This window comes from Nerophis ophidion, linkage group LG19 (assembly GCF_033978795.1).
Source record: "Nerophis ophidion isolate RoL-2023_Sa linkage group LG19, RoL_Noph_v1.0, whole genome shotgun sequence".
In the NCBI taxonomy this organism is placed as follows: domain Eukaryota; kingdom Metazoa; phylum Chordata; class Actinopteri; order Syngnathiformes; family Syngnathidae; genus Nerophis; species Nerophis ophidion.
The window spans coordinates 38,912,090-38,936,920 of record NC_084629.1 but is presented as its reverse complement, the minus strand read 5'-3'; the positions used below and the strand labels follow the sequence as shown (position 1 = coordinate 38,936,920).

The following is a 24,831-nucleotide window of genomic DNA, read 5'->3' as shown; positions in this document are numbered from 1 at the left end:
TTTCAGGACGAAACTCCCGGGAAATTTAAAATTGTAATTTATTCAACTAAAAAGGCCGTATTGGCATGTGATTAATCTATTTCAAAAATAAGATATAGTAGTAATATTTAATACTTAGTATATATTTATATAATTGATACACGTATCAATAAAATAAGGAAATAAGTATTTGTCCGAAATAGAATTGATCGCCTGCAGTTCCGACAATGGCCACGCGATGTAAGTGTTGTCCACGCCTTCCTTTTAATGTTGCAATTGAGCGCTTAATAATAATCCAAAATCTAAAAAAGTGTGATTAATCCAATGAAAAATTAAGGAATAGTAGTAATATATATCACTAAGTATATATTTATATAATTGATACACGTATCAATAAAATAAGAAAATAAGTATTTGTCCAAAATAGAATTGATCGCCTGCAGTTCCGACAACGACCACACAGTGTCAGTGTTGACCGAGTGAAGACGACGCGTGTGTTTCCGTTTGACTTCATCAATGTTTGCTTTTCCGAGTCCTGAGTTGCTTCGACTTCGCTGCGCTGCAGGCGACGAGACCTTGGTGTGCGTGGAACTCCCCCACAGGAGAGCACGACCCACTTTTCCAGCCTGACCTCGCCGCAGCCCGCTAATACCAGTCAGTACTTTGTCAGTACTTTCCAGCGAGCAGAAGGACTAAAACTATTTTTTTCCCCCTGATGTTTGCTGCCAAGTTGCATCTTCGTCACCACTCATGGATGTTGAAAACTTTCCGCATTCTCGGTAAGTCGACTACTTTTTCACGTCCACGACTTGGATTTGTCTGTTTTCTCCCACATTTTGGATTTTGTTCCTATAAAAAAACAACAACAACCTTGGGGTTTACGCAGGGCGAGGACTTTATTCATGGACGGCCATTTATCACACAGCTGGTATCTGTATCTCTGTCCAGGTGTCGTGATGACCCTGATTTAGGACTAAGTAGGACCGCCTAGGTGTCCAACCAGTACTGACTGAGCCAAGACCACCACAATGGAACCTTTGTTGGTAGAAGGTCACTGGCACAAATAACATTCCTTTCACATCTCGCTGGAGGCACAGTTGTTGTAGAAGTCTTCAACAATCTTTGATTTAGCTGGAATCACAGTTGTTGTAGAAGTCTTCAACAATCTTTGATTTAGCTGGAATCACATTTTTTGTAGAATTCTTCAACAATCTTTGATTTAGCTGGAGTCACAGTTGTAGAAGTCTTCAACAATCTTTGATTTAGCTGGACTCACAGTTGTTGTAGAAGTCTTCAACAATCTTTGATTTAGCTGGAGTCACAGTTGTTGTAGAAGTCTTCAACAATCTTTGAATGGCTAGTCACAGTTGTTGTAGAAGTCTTCAACAATCTTTGAATGGCTAGTCACAGTTGTTGTAGAAGTCTTCAACAATCTTTGATTTAGCTGGAACCACAGTTGTTGTAAAAGTCTTCAACAATCTTTGATTTAGCTGGAATCACAGTTGTTGTAGAAGTCTTAAACAATCTTTGATTTAGCTGGAATCGCAGTTGTTGTAGAAGTCTTCAACAATCTTTTAATGACCCTAGTCACAGTTGTTGTAGAAGTCTTCAACAATCTTTGATTTAGCTGGAATCACAGTTGTTATAGAAGTCTTAAACATTCTTTGAATGGCCCTAGTCACAGTTGTTGTAGAAGTCTTCAACAATCTTTGATTTAACTGGAATCACAGTTGTTGTAGAAGTCTTCAACGATCTTTTATTTAGCTGGAATCACAGTTGTTGCAGAAGTCTTCAACAATCTTTGATTTAGCTGTAATCACAGTTGTTGCAGAAGTCTTCAACAATCTTTGATTTAGCTGTAATCACAGTCGTTGTAGAAGTCTTCAACAATCTTTGATTTAGCTGTAATCACAGTCGTTGTAGAAGTCTTCAACAATCTTTGATTTAGCTGGAATCACAGTTGTTGCAGAAGTCTTCAACAATCTTTTATTTAGCTGGAGTCACAGTTGTTGTAGAAGTCTTCAACAATCTTTGATTTAGCTGGAATCCCAGTTGTTGTAGAAGTCTTCAACAATCTTTGATTTAGCTGGAATCCCAGTTGTTGCAGAAGTCTTCAACAATCTTTGATTTAGCTGGAATCACAGTTGTTGCAGAAGTCTTCAACAATCTTTGATTTAGCTGCAATCACAGTTGTTGCAGAAGTCTTCAACAATCTTTGATTTAGCTGGAGTCACAGTTGTTGTAGAAGTCTTCAACAATCTTTGATTTAGCTGGAATCACAGTTGTTGCAGAAGTCTTCAACAATCTTTATTTTAGCTGGAATCTCAGTTGTTGTAGAAGTCTTCAAAAATCTTTGATTTAGCTGGAATCACAGTTGTTGTAGAAGTCTTCAACAATCTTTGATTTAGCTGGAATCACAGTTGTTGTAGAAGTCTTCAACAATCTTTGATTTAGCTGGAATCACAGTTGTTGTAGAAGTCTTCAACAATCTTTGATTTAGCTGGAATCACAGTTGTTGTAGAAGTCTTCAACAATCTTTGATTTAGCTGGAATCACAGTTGTTGTAGAAGTCTTCAACAATATTTGATTTGGTTGGAATCCCAGTTGTTGCAGAAGTCTTCAACAATCTTTGATTTGGTTGGAATCCCAGTTGTTGCAGAAGTCTTCAACAATCTTTGAAGGACCCACCCCCACTTCCTGCTCTCCCACTCGGACTGAGAACGTGCCTTGACCACATGTTGAGGTCATGGGAACTATTTAGACTGCGTAATGGAGCGGATGCCCCACCTAGAATGTGTAAGACTTAAAACAATCTTTGCGTGTGCCATAGTTGGACTGGAGGACAGGATGGAACTCGAGTCCAGTTGTGGTCCAGGGAGCAGATGTCAGTGTTCCAGGTCTTGGAGTCCTTCGCAAGGAGGAGTGATCTTCCAGCACTTTGAAACTTTAGCTCTTTCACATCTCACGGCTCCAGTGTAGGCTTGTCCCCTTACCAAGGTTTTGGTACTGGTACCAACATGTGTTTCCATATGAACCACACTGAAGGACAGCATTTAGCCCTCACAAATGTCCTCTGTGGAGGACACTGCTTCTCACAAGGTCAAAGTTGAAAGGTCGTAAAGCGGGGGTCAAACGTACGGCCCGCATGTGGCCCGCCCACTTCTTTAACCCCGCCCACAAAGTAAAAATATTAGCTGCATTTTTTTAATTAAGAAACTGCTGTTGTAAATGTGTCCCCTAGATGTCGCCATAGCAACTCAAGTCTATGTTGATGTAGATGATACACATCATATTGTTGATGCAGATGATACGCATCATATTGTTGATGTAGATGATACACATCATATTGTTGATGTATACGATACAATTGTTATTGTTGATGTAGATGATATACATCATATTGTTGATGTAGATGATACACATCACATCGTTGATGTAGATGATACACATCACATTGTTGATGTAGATGATACACCATATTGTTGATGTAGATGATACACATCACATTGTTGATGTAGATGATACACATCACATTGTTGATGTAGATTATACACATCATATTGTTGATGTAGATGATACACATCACATTGTTGATGTAGATGATACACATCATATTGTTGATGTAGATGATACACATCACATTGTTGATGTAGATGATACACCATATTGTTGATGTAGATTATACACATCACATTGTTGATGTAGATGATACACATCACATTGTTTATGTAGATGATACACATCACATTGTTGATGTAGATGATACACATCATATTGTTGATGTAGATGATACACACCATATTGTTGATGTAGATGATACACACCATATTGTTGATGTAGATGATACACATCACATTGTTGATGCAGATGATACACATCATATTGTTGATATAGATGATAGACATCATAGTGTTGATGTAGATGATACACATCATATTGTTGATGTAGATGATACACATCATATTGTTGATGTAGATGATACACATCATATTGTTGATGTAGATGATACACATCATATTGTTGATGTAGATGATACAAATTATATTGCTGATATAGATGATACACATCATATTGTTGATGTAGATGATGCACATCATATTGTTGATGTAGACGATACAAATCATATTGTTGATGTAGATGATACACATAACATTGTTGATGTGGATGATACACATCACATTGTTGATGTAGATGATACAGATCACATTGTTGATGTAGATGATACACATCACATTGTTGATGTAGATGATACACATCACATTGTTGATGTAGATGATACACATCACATTGTTGATGTAGATACACATCATATTGTTGATGTAGATGATACAAATTATATTGTTGATGTAGATGATACACATTATATTGTTGATGTAGATGATACACATCATATTGTTGATGTAGATGATACAAATTGTTGATGTAGATGATACACATTATATTGTTGACGTAGATGATACACATCATAGTGTTGATGTAGACAATGCACATCATTTTGTTGATGTAGATGATACAAATTAAAGTGTTGATGTAGATGATACACATCATAGTGTTGATGTAGATGATACAAATTATATTGCTGATGTAGATGATACACATCACATTGTTGATGCAGATGATACACATCATATTGTTGATGTAGATAATACACATCATAGTGTTGATGTAGATGATACACATCATATTGTTGATGTGGATGATACAAATCATATTGTTGATGTGGACGATACACATCATATTGTTGATGTAGATGATACACATCATATTGTTGATGTAGATGATACAAATTATATTGCTGATGTAGATGATGCACATCATAGTGTTGATGTAGATGATACAAATTAAAGTGTTGATGTAGACGATGCACATCATATTGTTGATGTAGATGATACACATCATTGTGTTGATGTAGATGATACAAATTAAAGTGTTGATGTAGACGATACACATCATATTGTTGATGTAGATGATACAAATCATTGTGTTGATGTAGATGATGCAAATTAAAGTGTTGATGTGGATGATACACATCATATTGTTGATGTAGATGATACAAATTAAATTGTTGATGTAGATGATACAAATCATTGTGTTGATGTGGACGATACACATCATATTGTTGATGTAGATGATACACATCATATTGTTGATGTAGATGATACACATCATATTGTTGATGTAGATTATACAAATTATATTGCTGATGTAGATGATGCACATCATAGTGTTGATGTAGATGATACAAATTAAAGTGTTGATGTAGACGATACACATCATATTGTTGATGTAGATGATACACATCATTGTGTTGATGTAGATGATACAAATTAAAGTGTTGATGTAGATGATACACATCATATTGTTGATGTAGATGATACAAATCATTGTGTTGATGTAGATGATGCAAATTAAAGTGTTGATGTAGATGATACACATCATATTGTTGATGTAGATGATACAAATTAAAGTGTTGATGTAGATGATACAAATCATTGTGTTGATGTAGATGATGCAAATTAAAGTGTTGATGTAGATGATACACATCATATTGTTGATGTAGATGATACAAATTAAAGTGTTGATGTAGATGATACAAATCATTGCGTTGATGTAGATGATGCAAATTAAAGTGTTGATGTAGATGATACACATCATATTGTTGATGTAGATGATACACATCATATTGTTGATGTAGATGATACACATCATATTGTTGATGTAGATGATACAAATTAAAGTGTTGATGTAGATGATACAAATCATTGTGTTGATGTAGATGATACAAATCATTGTGTTGATGTAGATGATAGTGTGCCATGTGTTACCCAGTTCACCCGAGGGCAACAACGTTAAAATATGTTCGATGAAAACGTGATTATATATATATATATATATATATATATATGTGCGTATGTATATGTACTTGTATATGTACAGTTTTGTGTATGTTTGTACAGTGAACGTATATGAAGCTCCATAAGATCCATCCATCCATCCATCCATTTTCTACCGCTTGTCCCTTGGAATATGAAGCTCCATAAGATAATAGTTGGAATATAAACCGTAGGATGATAGTTGGAATATAAACCGTAAGATGATAGTTGGAATATAAACCGTAAGATGATAGTTGGAATATGTCAACAGTGGGATGTTCCATGTCATGAATGCATTGAACAGAGAATATGACAAAAGGTTCCAGAAGCAGGAAGAATGACTCGTCTTTGTGGCCACGCTGAAGCCAACGCCTTTACGTCCAATCTTCATGTGATCATCACATGACGTCATGTGTTCATCATGTGTAATGTTCATGTGCTCATCACATGACATCATGTTTCAGAGTTGCTGCACAGGTCCATGCGGTGCTTCTGGAACAACATTCCTGCAGGACTCCCACTCTGCAGCATGAAGTGTCTCTCTGTGTCCACTCACTTATCTGCAGTCACATTCCTGGCATTTATCTAGCGCCTTTATCTGGATTTCTTTGACCCGCTTTATCTGCGGGAGATATTTGTGCGGATAAAGGAGTCATTTTTGACGGGCAGAAGCCGAGGTGGCCTTCCTCGGCAATGTTTCTGTCACCTAGCGCTCAATTTCTCCAGGATCAACAATATACTTACTGTCTTATTTTGAAAAATCTTGGCTTTGCGTGGTCACTGTGTGTGTAAAACTGGTGTGCAGGTATTGTACCAAACTTTTTGTAGGCCAGGGGACGGCAAGCCATAATGTCGGAAGAGTCATATTGGACCAAAAATACAAACAAAAAAAATCTGTCTGGAGCTGCAAACATGTAAAAGTCTTATATAAGTGTTATAATGAAGTCAACACATGATGCAAGTATCTAGTGTATGTTAGCTATATCAGCCTACTATCAAAATGACTTTAAAGGTCTTATGTAAGTGTTATAATGAAGGCAACACATGATGTAAGTGTCTATATTAGCCTACTATTTAAATGACTTTAAAAGTCTTAAATAAGTGTTGTAAAGAAGTCAACACATGATGCAAGTATCTACTGTATGTTAGCTATATTAGCCTACTATCAAAATGACTTTAAAGGTCTTATGTAAGTGTTATAATGAAGAATACACATGATGTAAGTGTCTATATTAGCCTACTATCAAAATGACTTTAAAAGTCTTTTATAAGTGTGATAATGAAGACAACACATGATGTAAGTGTCTATATTAGCCTACTATAAAAATGACTTTAAAAGTCTTCTACAAGTGTTATAATGAAGACAACACATGATGTGTTTATATTAGCCTACTATCAAAATGACTTTAAAAGTCTTCTATAAGTGTTATAATGAAGACAACACATGATGTAAGTGTTTATATTAGCCTACTATCAAAATGACTTTAAAAGTCTTATATAAGTGTTATAATGAAGACAACACATGACGTAAGTGTTTATATTAGCCTACTATCAAAATGACTTTAAAGGTCTTATATAAGTGTTATAATGAAGACAAATGTAAGTGTCTATATTAGCCTACTATCAAAATGACTTTAAAAGTCTTCTATAAGTGTTATAATGAAGACAACACATGACGTAAGTGTTTATATTAGCCTACTATCAAAATGACTTTAAAAGTCTTCTATAAGTGTTATAATGAAGACAACACATGATGTAAGCGTCTATATTAGCCTACTATCAAAATGACTTTAAAGGTCTTATATAAGTGTTATAATGAAGACAACACATGATGGAAGTGTCTATATTAGCCTACTATCAAAATGACTTTAAAGGTCTTATGTAAGTGTTATAATGAAGGCAACACATGATGTAAGTGTCTATATTAGCCTACTATCAAAATGACTTTAAAAGTCTTATATAAGTGTTATAATAAAGACAACACATGACGTAAGTGTTTATATTAGCCTACTACCAAAATGACTTTAAAGGTCTTATGTAAGTGTTATAATGAAGGCAACACATGATGTAACTGTCTATATTAGCCTACTATCAAAATTACTTTAAAAGTCTTATATAAGTGTTATAATGAAGGCAACACATGATGTAACTGTCTATATTAGCCTACTATCAAAATGACTTTAAAAGTCTTATATAAGTGTTATAATGAAGACAACACATGACGTAAGTGTTTATATTAGCCTACTATCAAAATTACTTTAAAAGTCTTATATAAGTGTTATAATGAAGACAACACATTATGTAAATGTTTATATTAGCCTACTATCAAAATGACTTTAAAAGTCTTCTATAAGTGTTTTAATGAAGACAACACATGATGTAAGTGTTTATATTAGCCTACTATCAAAATGACTTTAAAAGTCTTCAATAAGTGTTATTATGAAGACAACACAGGATGTAAGTGTCTATATTAGCTATATTAGCCTACTATAAAAATGACTTTAAAAGTCTTCTATAAGTGTTTTAATGAAGACAACACATGATGTGTTTATATTAGCCTACTATCAAAATGACTTTAAAAGTCTTCTACAAGTGTTATAATGAAGACAAATGTAAGTGTCTATATTAGCCTACTATCAAAATGACTTTAAAAGTCTACTATAAGTGTTATAATGAAGACAACACATGATGTAAGTGTCTATATTAGCCTACTATCAAAATGACTTTAAAAGTATTCTACAAGTGTTATAATGAAGACAAATGTAAGTGTCTATATTATCCTACAATCAAAATGACTTTAAAAGTCTTCTATAAGTGTTATAATGAAGGCAACACATGATGTAAGTGTCTATATTAGCCTGCTATCAAAATGACTTTAAAAGTCTTCTATAAGTGTTATAATGAAGACAAGACATGATGTAAGTGTCTATATTAGCCTACTATCAAAATGACTTTAAAGGTCTTATATAAGTGTTATAATGAAGACAACACATGATGGAAGTGTCTATATTAGCCTACTATCAAAATGACTTTAAAAGTCTTCAATAAGTGTTATTATGAAGACAACACAGGATGTAAGTGTCTATATTAGCTATATTAGCCTACTATCAAAATGACTTTAAAAGTCTTCTATAAGTGTTTTAATGAAGACAACACATGATGTGTCTATATTAGCCTACTATCAAAATGACTTTAAAAGTCTTCTACAAGTGTTATAATGAAGACAAATGTGTCTATATTAGCCTACTATCAAAATGACTTTAAAAGTCTACTATAAGTGTTATAATGAAGACAACACATGATGTAAGTGTCTATATTAGCCTACTATCAAAATGACTTTAAAGGTCTTATATAAGTGTTATAATGAAGACAAGACATGATGTAAGTGTCTATATTAGCCTACTATCAAAATGACTTTAAAGGTCCAATATAAGTGTTATAATGAAGACAACACATGATGGAAGTGTCTATATTAACCTACTATCAAAATGACTTTAAAAGTCTTCAATAAGTGTTATGAAGACAACACAGGATGTAAGTGTCTATATTAGCTATATTAGCCTACTATCAAAATGACTTTAAAAGTCTTCTATAAGTGTTTTAATGAAGACAACACATGATGTGTCTATATTAGCCTACTATCAAAATGACTTTAAAAGTCTTCTACAAGTGTTATAATGAAGACAAATGTGTCTATATTAGCCTACTATCAAAATGACTTTAAAAGTCTTCTACAAGTGTTATAATGAAGACAAATGTGTCTATATTAGCCTACTATCAAAATGACTTTAAAAGTCTTCTACAAGTGTTATAATGAAGACAAATGTGTCTATATTAGCCTACTATCAAAATGACTTTAAAAGTCTTCTACAAGTGTTATAATGAAGACAAATGTAAGTGTCTATATTAGCCTGCTATCAAAATGACTTTAAAAGTCTTCTATAAGTGTTATAATGAAGACAACACATGATGTAAGCGTCTATATTAGCCTACTATCAAAATGACTTTAAAGGTCTTATATAAGTGTTATAATGAAGACAACACATGATGGAAGTGTCTATATTAGCCTACTATCAAAATGACTTTAAAGGTCTTATGTAAGTGTTATAATGAAGGCAACACATGATGTAAGTGTCTATATTAGCCTACTATCAAAATGACTTTAAAAGTCTTATATAAGTGTTATAATGAAGACAACACATGACGTAAGTGTTTATATTAGCCTACTATCAAAATGACTTTAAAGGTCTTATGTAAGTGTTATAATGAAGGCAACACATGATGTAACTGTCTATATTTGCCTACTATCAAAATGACTTTAAAAGTCTTGTATAAGTGTTATAATGAAGGCAACACATGATGTAAGTGTCTATATTAGCCTACTATCAAAATGACTTTAAAAGTCTTCTATAAGTGTTTTAATGAAGACAACACATGATGTAAGTGTCTATATTAGCCTACTATCAAAATGACTTTAAAAGTCTTATATAAGTGTTATAATGAAGACAACACATGACGTAAGTGTTTATATTCGCCTACTATCAAAATGACTTTAAAAGTCTTATATAAGTGTTATAATGAAGACAACACATGACGTAAGTGTTTATATTAGCCTACTATCAAAATGACTTTAAAGGTCTTATGTAAGTGTTATAATGAAGGCAACACATGATGTAACTGTCTATATTTGCCTACTATCAAAATGACTTTAAAAGTCTTACATAAGTGTTATAATGAAGGCAACACATGATGTAAGTGTCTATATTAGCCTACTATCAAAATGACTTTAAAAGTCTTCTATAAGTGTTTTAATGAAGACAACACATGATGTAAGTGTCTATATTAGCCTACTATCAAAATGACTTTAAAAGTCTTATATAAGTGTTATAATGAAGACAACACATTACGTAAGTGTTTATATTCGCCTACTATCAAAATGACTTTAAAAGTCTTATATAAGTGTTATAATGAAGACAACACATGACGTAAGTGTTTATATTAGCCTACTATCAAAATGACTTTAAAAGTCTTATATAAGTGTTATAATGAAGGCAACACATGATGTAAGTGTCTATATTAGCCTACTATCAAAATGACTTTAAAAGTCTTCTATAAGTGTTTTAATGAAGACAACACATGATGTAAGTGTCTATATTAGCCTACTATCAAAATGACTTTAAAAGTCTTATATAAGTGTTATAATGAAGACAACACATGACGTAAGTGTTTATATTAGCCTACTATCAAAATGACTTTAAAAGTCTTCTATAAGTGTTTTAATGAAGACAACACATGATGTAAGTGTCTATATTAGCCTACTATCAAAATGACTTTAAAAGTCTTATATAAGTGTTATAATGAAGACAACACATGATGTAAGTGTTTATATTAGCCTACTATCAAAATGACTTTAAAAGTCTTCTATAAGTGTTTTAATGAAGACAACACATGATGTAAGTGTTTATATTAGCCTACTATCAAAATGACTTTAAAAGTCTTCTATAAGGGTTATTATGAAGACAACACAGGATGTAAGTGTCTATATTAGCTATATTAGCCTACTATCAAAATGACTTTAAAAGTCTTCTATAAGTGTTTTAATGAAGACAACACATGATGTAAGTGTCTATATTAGCCTACTATCAAAATGACTTTAAAAGTCTTCTACAAGTGTTATAATGAAGACAAATGTAAGCTTCTATATTAGCCTACTATCAAAATGACTTTAAAACTCTTCTATAAGTGTTATAATGAAGACAACACATGATGTAAGTGTCTATATTAGCCTACTATCAAAATGACTTTAAAAGTCTTCTACAAGTGTTATAATGAAGACAAATGTAAGTGTCTATATTAGCCTACTATCAAAATGACTTTAAAAGTCTTCTATAAGTGTTATAATGAAGGCAACACATGATGTAAGTGTCTATATTAGCCTGCTATCAAAATGACTTTAAAGGTCTTATATAAGTGTTATAATGAAGACAACACATGATGGAAGTGTCTATATTAGCCTACTATCAAAATGACTTTAAAAGTCTTCTATAAGTGTTATAATGAAGACAACACATGATGTAAGTGTCTATATTAGCCTACTATCAAAATGACTTTAAAGGTCTTATATAAGTGTTATAATGAAGACAACACATGATGGAAGTGTCTATATTAGCCTACTATCAAAATGACTTTAAAGGTCTTATGTAAGTGTTATAATGAAGACAACACATGACGTAAGTGTTTATATTAGCCTACTATCAAAATAACTTTAAATGTCTTATGTAAGTGTTATAATGAAGGCAACACATGATGTAAGTGTCTATATTAGCCTACTATCAAAATGACTTTAAAAGTCTTATATAAGTGTTATAATGAAGACAACACATGACGTAAGTGTTTATATTAGCCTACTATCAAAATGACTTTAAAGGTCTTATGTAAGTGTTATAATGAAGGCAACACATGATGTAACTGTCTATATTAGCCCACTATCAAAATGACTTTAAAAGTCTTATATAAGTGTTATAATGAAGACAACACATAACGTAAGTGTTTATATTAGCCTACTATCAAAATGACTTTAAAGGTCTTATGTAAGTGTTATAATGAAGGCAACACATGATGTAACTGTCTATATTAGCCTACTATCAAAATGACTTTAAAAGTCTTATATAAGTGTTATAATGAAGGCAACACATGATGTAACTGTCTATATTAGCCTACTATCAAAATGACTTTAAAAGTCTTATATAAGTGTTATAATGAAGACAACACATGACGTAAGTGTTTATATTAGCCTACTATCAAAATGACTTTAAAAGTCTTATATAAGTGTTATAATGAAGGCAACACATGATGTAAGTGTCTATATTAGCCTACTATCAAAATAACTTTAAAAGTCTTCTATAAGTGTTTTAATGAAGACAACACATGATGGAAGTGTCTATATTAGCCTACTATCAAAATGACTTTAAAAGTCTTATATAAGTGTTATAATGAAGACAACACATGACGTAAGTGTTTATATTAGCCTACTATCAAAATGACTTTAAAAGTCTTATATAAGTGTTATAATGAAGACAACACATGATGTAAGTGTCTATATTAGCCTACTATCAAAATGACTTTAAAAGTCTTCTACAAGTGTTATAATGAAGACAACACATGATGGAAGTGTTTATATTAGCCTACTATCAAAATGACTTTAAAAGTCTTACATAAGTGTTATAATGAAGACAACACATGACGTAAGTGTTTATATTAGCCTACTATCAAAATGACTTTAAAAGTCTTATATAAGTGTTATAATGAAGACAACACATGATGTAAGTGTTTATATTAGCCTACTATCAAAATGACTTTAAAAGTCTTCTATAAGTGTTTTAATGAAGACAACACATGATGTAAGTGTTTATATTAGCCTACTATCAAAATGACTTTAAAAGTCTTCTACAAGTGTTATAATGAAGACAACACATGATGGAAGTGTTTATATTAGCCTACTATCAAAATGACTTTAAAAGTCTTCAATAAGTGTTATTATGAAGACAACACAGGATGTAAGTGTCTATATTAGCTATATTAGCCTACTATCAAAATGACTTTAAAAGTCTTCTATAAGTATTTTAATGAAGACAACACATGATGTAAGTGTTTATATTAGCCTACTATCAAAATGACTTTAAAAGTCTTCAATAAGTGTTATTATGAAGACAACACAGGATGTTAGTGTCTATATTAGCTATATTAGCCTACTATCAAAATGACTTTAAAAGTCTTCTATAAGTGTTTTAATGAAGACAACACATGATGTAAGTGTTTATATTAGCCTACTATCAAAATGACTTTAAAAGTCTTCTACAAGTGTTATAATGAAGACAAATGTAAGTGTCTATATTAGCCTACTGTCAAAATGACTTTAAAAGTCTTCTATAAGTGTTATAATGAAGACAACACATGATGTAAGTGTCTATATTAGCCTACTATCAAAATGTTTTTAAAAGTCTTATGTAAGTGTTATAATGAAGGCAACATATGATGTAAGTGTCTATATTAGCCTGCTATCAAAATGACTTTAAAAGTCTTCTATAAGTGTTATAATGAAGACAACACATGATGTAAGTGTCTATATTAGCCTACTATCAAAATGACTTTAAAGGTCTTATATAAGTGTTATAATGAAGACAACACATGATGGAAGTGTCTATATTAGCCTACTATCAAAATGACTTTAAAGGTCTTATGTAAGTGTTATAATGAAGGCAACACATGATGTAAGTGTCTATATTAGCCTACTATCAAAATGACTTTAAAAGTCTTATATAAGTGTTATAATGAAGGCAACACATGATGGAAGTGTCTATATTAGCCTACTATCAAAATGACTTTAAAAGTCTTCAATAAGTGTTATAATGAAGACAACACAAGATGTAAGTGTCTATATTAGCTATATTAGCCTACTATCAAAATGACTTTAAAAGTCTTCTACAAGTGTTATAATGAAGACAACACATGATGTAAGTGTCTATATTAGCCTACTATCAAAATGACTTTAAAAGTCTTTCATAAGTGTTATAATGAAGACAACACATGATGTGTCTATATTAGCTATAATAGCCTACTATCAAAATCACTTTAAAAGCCTTAGAAAGTGTTGAGAAAAAATAATTCAGTCTAAGCCTGGGCCCCTGGACAGGGGATCCAGACTGAAGCCAAGGGAAACAAACCTCATAGCCATAGCACAAGTAAACATGTGTGTAAGAGGGATACACCAAACATCAAAGGACATTCAAATGCCTGATCAGCACTCCAACAAGTCAATAAAATCAACAAAGCTCGCCTTTGTGCATTCACGCACTGTATAAAACATTTGGTGGACAAAACGAGACAATGAAGGAGTGGCGTTACACACGTCTTTCTGTGGCAGCGTCGGAGAAAGTCGCGCATGCAAACAAACGGTGGTGAGTTCAAGGACCGCCACAACTAGGACAAAACGGCGCTAATAAGTGAAGCTTTTCAAATATAAAGAGTGATTCTATGTTTAATATAATGAGTGTTTATATGTTTAATATAAATAGTGTTTATATGTGTAATATAAAGAGTGTTTATACGTGTAATATAGTGTTTCTATGTTTGATATAAATAGTGTTCCTATGTGTAATATAAATAGTGTTTCTATGTTTAATATAAAGAGTGTTTATATGTGTAATATAGTGTTTCTATGTTTGATATAAATAGTGTTTCTATGTGTAATATAAATAGTGTTTCTATGTTTGATATAAATAGTGTTTCTATGTGTAATATAAATAGTGTTTCTATGTTTGATATACATAGTGTTTCTATGTGTAATATAAATAGTGTTTCTATGTTCAATATAAATAGTGTTTCTATGTTTAATATAAAGAGTGTTTATATGTGTGATATAAATAGTGTTTCTATGTTTCATATAAAGAGTGTTTATGTGTTTAATATAAATAGTGTTTATATGTTTAATATAAATAGTGTTTATGTGTAATATAGTGTTTTTATGTTTAATATAAATAGTGTTTCTATGTTTAATATAAACAGTGTTTCTATGTTTAATAAAAAATAGTGTTTCTATGTTTAATATAAAGGGTATTTATATGTGTAATATAAATAGTGTTTATATGTGTAATATAAATATTGTTTCTATGTGTAATATAAATAGTGTTTCTATGTTTAATATACATACTGTTTCTATGTTTAGTATAAAGAGTGTTTATATGTGTAATATAGTGTTTATATGTTTGATATAAACATTGTTTCTATGTGTAATATAAATAGTGTTTCTAAGATTCATATAGTGTTTGTATGTTTGATATAAAGTGTTTATATTTTTAATATAAATAGTCTTTATTTGTGTAATATAGTGTTTGTATGTTTGATATAGTGTTTCTATGTTTAATATAAAGTGTTTATAAGTGTAATATAGTGTTTATATGTTTAATATAAATAGTGTTTATATGTTTAATATAAATAGTGTTTTTATGTATAATATAGTGTTTCTATGTTTAGTATAAATAGTGTTTCTATGTTTAGTATAAAGTGTTTATATGTTTAATATAAAGAGTGTTTATATGTTTAATATAAATAGTGTTTCTATGGTTAATATAAATAGTGTTTCTATGTTTAATATAAAGAGTGTTTATATGTTTTTATATAAATAGTGTTTATATGTGTAATATAGTGTTTCTATGTTTAATATAAAGTGTTTATATGTTTAATATAAAGAGTGTTTATATGTTTAATATAAATAGTGATTCTATGTTTAATATAAATAGTGTTTCTATGTTTAATATAAATAGTGTTTCTATGTTTAATATAAAGAGTGTTTATATGTTTAGTATAAATAGTGTTTATATGTGTAATATAAATAGTGTTTCTATGTTCAATATAAATAGTGTTTCTATGTTTAGTATAAAGAGTGAGTGTTTATATGTTTAATATAAAGTGGTTCTATGTTTAATATAAATAGTGTTTCTATGTTTAATATAAATAGTGTTTCTATGTTTAATATAAAGAGCGTTTATGTTTAGTATAAATAGTGTTTATATGTGTAATATAAATAGTGTTTCTATGTTCAATATAGTGTTTCTATGTTTAGTATAAAGAGTGAGTGTTTATATGTTTAATATAAATAGTGTTTCTATGTTTAATATAAATAGTGTTTCTATGTTTAATATAAAGAGTGTTTATATGTTTAATATAAATAGTGTTTATATGTGTAATATAAATAGTGTTTCTATGTGTAATATAGTGTTTCTATGTTTAATATAAATAGTGTTTATATGTTTTATATAAATAGTGTTTATATGTGTAATATAAATAGTGTTTCTATGTTTAATATAAAGTGTTTATATGTTTAATATAAAGAGTGTTTATATGTTTAGTATAAATAGTGTTTATATGTGTAATATAAATAGTGTTTCTATGTTCAATATAAATAATGTTTCTATGTTTAGTATAAAGAGTGAGTGTTTATATGTTTAATATAAAGTGTTTCTATGTTTAATATAAATAGTGTTTCTATGTTTAATATAAATAGTGTTTCTATGTTTAATATAAAGAGCGTTTATATGTTTAGTATAAATAGTTTTATATGTGTAATATAAATAGTGTTTCTATGTTCAATATAAATAGTGTTTCTATGTTTAGTATAAAGAGTGAGTGTTTATATGTTTAATATAAATTGTTTCTATGTTTAATATAAATAGTGTTTCTATGTTTAATATAAAGAGTGTTTATATGTTTAATATAAATAGTGTTTATATGTGTAATATAAATAGTGTTTATATGTGTAATATAGTGTTTCTATGTTTAATATAAATAGTGTTTCTATGTGTAATATGAATAGTGTTTCTATGTTTAATATAAATAGTGTTTATATGTGTAATATAAATAGTGTTTCTATGTTTAATATAAATAGTGTTTCTATGTTTAATATAAATAGTGTTTATATGTTTAATATAAAGAGTGTTTACATGTTTAGTATAAATAGTGTTTATATGTGTAATATAAATAGTGTTTCTATGTGTAATATAAAGAGTGTTTCTATGTGTAATATAAATAGTGTTTCTATGTGTAATATAAAGAGTGTTTATAAGTGTAAAATAGTGTTTATATGTTTAATATAGTTTTTCTATGTGTAATATAAATAGTGTTTCTATGTGTAATATGAATAGTGTTTCTATGTGTAATATAAATAGTGTTTCTATGTTTAATATAAATAGTGTTTCTATGTGTAATATAAAGAGTGTTTCTATGTGTAATATAAATAGTGTTTCTATGTTTAATATAAATAGTGTTTCCATGTTTAATATAAATAGTGTTTCTATGTTTAATATAAATAGTGTTTCTATGTTTAGTATAAATAGTGTTTATATGTTTAATATAAAGAGTGTTTATATGTTTAGTATAAATAGTGTTTATATGTGTAATATAAATAGTGTTTCTATGTTTAATATAAAGAGTGTTTCTATGTGTAATATAAATAGTGTTTCTATGTGTAATATAAAGAGTGTTTATAAGTGTAAAATAGTGTTTATATTTTTAATATAGTTTTTCTATGTGTAATATAAATAGTGTTTCTATGTGTAATATGAATAGTGTTTATATGTGTAATATAAATAGTGTTTCTATGTGTAATATAAAGAGTGTTTCTATGTTTAATATAAATAGTGTTTCTATGTGTAATATAAAGAGTTTTTATAAGTGTAATATAGTGTTTATATGTGTAATATAAATACTGTTTCTATGTTTAATATAAATAGTGTTTCTATGTGTAATATAATGCGTGGGATTTCTAACAATTAGGTAGGTTTGTGTCATGTTTGTCCCTCTAAAGCAGGCCTGGGCAATTATTTTGACTCGAGGGCCAAAATTATAGAAACAAATGTGTCCGTATATCTGATTTTTAGGAACACTAATGCAAAACCTAACAAAAATATCTGATTGAATGCTAAAAACTTTATGACAAAACGCCTTAAAAACATTTTTTACTGACTGAGACACCAAGAATGTGGCATTTACAATATTATGTATGAAGGATAAAACACTGAATATTGACAACATATGGTCTTCTAAAAGATCCCGAAAACCCGTTTTAGACCTGGCGTTCTAAGCAATAGGTCTTAGACTCTGGAACAACTTGCACCAGTCCCTTCCTGTCTTGACTGTTTTGAAACTTTCATTTGAAAACTTTTAGTAAAGCTTTTAGTTAATGCACCTTTTTAACTGTAATTTTTAATCTTAAAGATCCACATGTTTATATTGTGTTGAGAAAGTCCCTGGGGGTCTGAGCAAGGAGCACACATGACTTTTGCCTTATTTTCAGCACGTTCTCAAACTGTTGATTCAAGGTCAACTTCTTTTTTTTTTCTCTTTATCTGTGTCTCTTTTTTGCACCCGTTTGTTCACTTTTCAATGTAAGAACTGACAACGTCCGGTGAACTCGGTCTTGTACTTCTCAGAGACCTCAGATCTTTGGTGGATCGTAAAAAAATAAAATAAAATAAAGTACCGTTAGGGTTCAATATGACATTTTACAGCTATCACAGAACCCTTCTGGGAAGGCTGTCCACAAGGTTGCAGAGTTTTCTTATAGGAATTGTCCATTATTCTTCCGAAAAAGCGCATTGCTGATGTCACACACTGAAGGCCTGGCTCTCAGTCTCCGTTCTAATTCATCCCAAAGGTGTTCACGTCAGGTCTCTGAGCAGGCCAGTCAAGTTCATCCACACCAGACTCTGTCATCCATGTCTTTATGGACCCTGTTTTGTGCATTGGTGCACGGTCATGTCGGAAGAGGAAGGGGTCAGCTCCAAACTGTTCCCACGAGGTCGGGAAGCATGGAATTGTCAAAGATATTTTAGTATCCTGGATTATTCAACGTTCCTTTCACTGGAACTAGCTCTTGAAAAACAACCCCACACCATAATTCCTCCTCCAACAAGATTCACACTCGGCACAATGCAGTCCGAAATGTAGCGTTCTCCTGGTCCATCAGGTTTCCAGATATAAAAGCGGGACTCATCAGTCCAGAGAAGGCGTCTCCACTGCTCTAGAGTCCAATGGCAACGTGCTTTACACCACAGCATCCCACACTTTGCGTTGGACTTGCTGATGTATGGCTTAGATGCAGCCGCACAGCCTTGGAAAGCCATTCCATGAAGCTCTCTGTGTACTGCACGTGTGCTGATTGGAAGGTCACAGGTAGCAAGTAACTGGGGAGAAAGTATTTGCACTATGCTGACCCTTCTCTGTCAGTTTACATGGCCTACCACTTTGTGACTGAGTTGCTGTTGTTCCCAAACTCTTCCGTATCTCATGTGTGACTGCCATCATATTGCAGTCCACACCTATCTCTTATGTCTGACAGCCATCATATTACAGTCTACACCTATATCTTATGTGTGACAGCCATCATATTGCAGTCTACACCTATCTCTTATGTGTGACAGCCATCATATTGCAGTCTACACCTATCTCTTATGTGTGGCAGCCATCATATTGCAGTTTACACCTATCTCTTATGTGTGACTGCCATCATATTGCAGTCTACACCTATCTCTTATGTGTGACAGCCATTTTATTGCAGTCTACACCTATCTCCTATGTGTGACTGCCATTTTATTGCAGTCTACACCTATCTCTTATGTGTGACAGCCATCATATTGCGGTCTGCACGCATCTCTTATGTGGGACTGCCATCATATTGCAGTCTACACCTATCTTATGTGTGACTGCCATCATCTGGCCATCTACACGTATTAATCATGTGTGACTGCCATCATATGGCAGTCTACACATATCTCTCATGTGCGACTGCCATCATCTGGCAGTCGACACGTATCTTTCAAGTGTGACTGCCATCATATGGCAGTCTACACATATCCCTCATGTGTGACTGCCGTCATATTGCAGTCTACACGTATCTCTCATGTGTGACTGCCATCATATTGTAGTCTACATGTATCTCTCATGTGTGACTGCCATCATATTGTAGTCTACATGTATCTCTCATGTGTGACTGCTGTCATATTGCAGTCTACATGTATCTCTCATGTGTGACTGCTGTCATATTGCAGTCTACACATCTCGTATGTGTGACTACCATCATATTGCAGTCTGCACTTATCTCCTATGTGTGACAGCCATCATATTGCAGTCTACACCTATCTCTTTTGTGTGACTGCCATCATATTGCAGTCCACACCTATCTCTTATGTGTGACTGCCATCATATTGCAGTCTACACCTATCTCCTATGTGTGACTGCCATCATATTGCAGTCTACACCTATCTCTTATGTGTGACAGCCATCATATTGCAGTCTACACTTATCTCCTATGTGTGACAGCCATCATATTGCAGTCTACATCTATCTCTTATGTGTGACAGCCATCAAATTGCAGTCTACACCTATCTCTTATGTGTGACAGCCATCATATTGCAGTCTACACTTATCTCTTATGTGTTACTGCCATCATATTGCAGTCTACACCTATCTCCTATGTGTGAAAGCCATTTTATTGTAGTCTACACCTATAGCTTATGTGTGACAGCCATTTTATTGCAGTCTACACCTATCTCTTATGTGTGACAGCCATCATATTGCGGTCTGCACGCACCTCTTATGTGTGACTGCCATCATATTGCAGTCTACACCTATCTCTTATGTGTGACAGCCATCATATTGCAGTCTACACTTATCTCCTATGTGTGACAGCCATCATATTGCAGTCTACATCTATCTCTTATGTGTGACAGCCATCAAATTGCAGTCTACACCTATCTCTTATGTGTGACAGCCATCATATTGCAGTCTACACTTATCTCTTATGTGTGACTGCCATCATATTGCAGTCTACACCTATCTCCTATGTGTGAAAGCCATTTTATTGTAGTCTACACCTATAGCTTATGTGTGACAGCCATTTTATTGCAGTCTACACCTATCTCTTATGTGTGACAGCCATCATATTGCGGTCTGCACGCATCTCTTATGTGTGACTGCCATCATATTGCAGTCTACATGTATCTCTCATGTGTGACTGCTGTCATATTGCAGTCTACATGTATCTCTTATGTGTGACTGCCATCATATTGCAGTCTACACCTATCTCTTATGTGTGACTGCCATCATATTGCAGTCCACACCTATCTCTTATGTCTGACAGCCATCATATTACAGTCTACACCTATATCTTATGTGTGACAGCCATCATATTGCAGTCTACACCTATCTCTTATGTGTGACAGCCATCATATTGCAGTTTACACCTATCTCTTATGTGTGGCAGCCATCATATTGCAGTTTACACCTATCTCTTATGTGTGACTGCCATCATATTGCAGTCTACACCTATCTCTTATGTGTGACAGCCATTTTATTGCAGTCTACACCTATCTCCTATGTGTGACTGCCATTTTATTGCAGTCTACACCTATCTCTTATGTGTGACAGCCATCATATTGCGGTCTGCACGCATCTCTTATGTGGGACTGCCATCATATTGCAGTCTACACCTATCTTATGTGTGACTGCCATCATCTGGCCATCTACACGTATTAATCATGTGTGACTGCCATCATATGGCAGTCTACACATATCTCTCATGTGCGACTGCCATCATCTGGCAGTCGACACGTATCTTTCAAGTGTGACTGCCATCATATGGCAGTCTACACATATCCCTCATGTGTGACTGCCGTCATATTGCAGTCTACACGTATCTCTCATGTGTGACTGCCATCATATTGTAGTCTACATGTATCTCTCATGTGTGACTGCCATCATATTGTAGTCTACATGTATCTCAGGTGTGACTGCTGTCATATTGCAGTCTACATGTATCTCTCATGTGTGACTGCTGTCATATTGCAGTCTACACATCTCGTATGTGTGACTACCATCATATTGCAGTCTGCACTTATCTCCTATGTGTGACAGCCATCATATTGCAGTCTACACCTATCTCTTTTGTGTGACTGCCATCATATTGCAGTCCACACCTATCTCTTATGTGTGACTGCCATCATATTGCAGTCTACACCTATCTCCTATGTGTGACTGCCATCATATTGCAGTCTACACCTATCTCTTATGTGTGACAGCTATCATATTGCAGTCTACACTTATCTCCTATGTGTGACAGCCATCATATTGCAGTCTACATCTATCTCTTATGTGTGACAGCCATCAAATTGCAGTCTACACCTATCTCTTATGTGTGACAGCCATCATATTGCAGTCTACACTTATCTCTTATGTGTTACTGCCATCATATTGCAGTCTACACCTATCTCCTATGTGTGAAAGCCATTTTATTGTAGTCTACACCTATAGCTTATGTGTGACAGCCATTTTATTGCAGTCTACACCTATCTCTTATGTGTGACAGCCATCATATTGCGGTCTGCACGCACCTCTTATGTGTGACTGCCATCATATTGCAGTCTACACCTATCTCTTATGTGTGACAGCCATCATATTGCAGTCTACACTTATCTCCTATGTGTGACAGCCATCATATTGCAGTCTACATCTATCTCTTATGTGTGACAGCCATCAAATTGCAGTCTACACCTATCTCTTATGTGTGACAGCCATCATATTGCAGTCTACACTTATCTCTTATGTGTGACTGCCATCATATTGCAGTCTACACCTATCTCCTATGTGTGAAAGCCATTTTATTGTAGTCTACACCTATAGCTTATGTGTGACAGCCATTTTATTGCAGTCTACACCTATCTCTTATGTGTGACAGCCATCATATTGCGGTCTGCACGCATCTCTTATGTGTGACTGCCATCATATTGCAGTCTACATGTATCTCTCATGTGTGACTGCTGTCATATTGCAGTCTACATGTATCTCTTATGTGTGACTGCCATCATATTGCAGTCTACACCTATCTCTTATGTGTGACTGCCATCATATTGCAGTCTACACGTATCTCTCGTGTGACTGCCATCATATTGCAGTCTACACGTATCTGTCATGTGTGACTCCCATCTACTGGTCAAACTTCTCATTTCATCATGTACCAAATAAAATAGCTTTAAGGTCGGTAAGTACAACAAGAATTATGGTGCAGTGTTGATTTTTGAGAAAATGAAAGGATTTTTGTTACGCCTCATAGTCCGAAAATGACAGCATTCAATTTCTAATCACACATGGAATTAAGACGGTTCAGACAATGTGAGGACCTTGGATCAATGAGTCGATTGTGCTGTCAATTTCTTTATTGCAGTTTTGTCACGTGGTAGAAAAGATGTCAACTGGACTTAATAAACATTGGACCAGGCAGTAGACTCCCTTCAGACATTTTTCTCCTCATTTTTTTCAAGACTGGTGTTTACTGCGAGTGACCTCCCACCAGCTGCAGCTCACGGGTCTTTCCTCAGGGATCAAGCGGCCTTCTGTGCGACTCGCAAGCCCCGCCCCCCCAAAGCCCTCTCACACACTAAAGCGCCCACTTACTGGTTTAGTGGAAGTCTTTTCAAAGGGCTCTCAAAGGAAGGTTCGCTGTGGAGGTTCCATTTCCCCTTTTGGAAATGGCAAAGTGGAGCCATGCAAGTCACAAGGAAGTCCCAAGTGACTGCGGTGAGCTCCTGCGAGGAAACAAACAAGTCACATGACAAGTCATGTGCTAATCTGTTGACGAAAGCCAGGTTCTCCATGGTTTGCAGCTGCCCCCCCCCCCACCCCCACCTTATGGCTGCAGGGTTAGTTAGCGTTCCCATGTCTTGCTTCACAACTTAATCCTTCTTTGAAATGATTATAACCCCCACCGTGTTGTTGTTGGCCCCCCGGCCTCAGTGTTTGGTCAACACTGCAGTGGTCCGTCAAGTCCTCACTTATCCAGATCTGACCCGCTCCATCATCCGAATAATGTTTAATCAGCAGAGGCAAAGTGTTTACTTTGAACAAAAAGTGCATTTTAATCACAAAAAAGGCTAAAATATACGTCAATCATTCATCCATCCAGCCATCTTCTTCCGCTTATCTGAGGTCAAGTCGCGGGGGCAGCAGCCTAAGCAGAGAAGCCCAGACTTACCTTTTCCCAACCACTTTGTCCAGCTCCTCCCAAGGGATCCCGAGGCGTTCCCAGGCCAGCCGGGAGACAGTCTTCCCAACGATGCAGCGGCTTTACTTTTTATATATATATATATATATATATATCTATATATATATATATATATATATATATATATATATATATATATATATATATATATATATATATATATATATATATATATATATATATTTCCTTGAATTGATGCCAGGGCGTTAATTGATTTAAAACCTCTTCTCACTCCTGCACTTACCAAAGGTACGCAGTAAAAATTTGAGTGTGATGTAAGTTTGGACCTTAAATCCTACTGAATAGCTCTTAATCTTCTTCCCTTCTTGCGATTTCAAATTACCGGTATTGATATCAGCCTCCTCCATT

At 33.2% G+C, this 24,831-nt stretch overlaps 1 protein-coding gene across 3 annotated transcripts in view; it reads left to right on the top strand.

Moving 5' to 3' along the window:
- The first annotated feature begins 491 nt into the window (after positions 1–491).
- LOC133538364 (cordon-bleu protein-like 1) overlaps positions 492–24,831 on the top strand; it is an 83,006-nt gene continuing 58,666 nt past the window's right edge. The window contains exon 1 of one of the 3 annotated variants that reach the window (XM_061879943.1): positions 492–758. In XM_061879943.1, the coding sequence (XP_061735927.1) occupies positions 730–758 (29 nt within the window). In that variant the 5' untranslated portion in view covers positions 492–729. The remainder of the gene's footprint in view (positions 759–24,831) is intronic. The other 2 variants (XM_061879942.1, XM_061879944.1) reach the window with 2 other exon arrangements.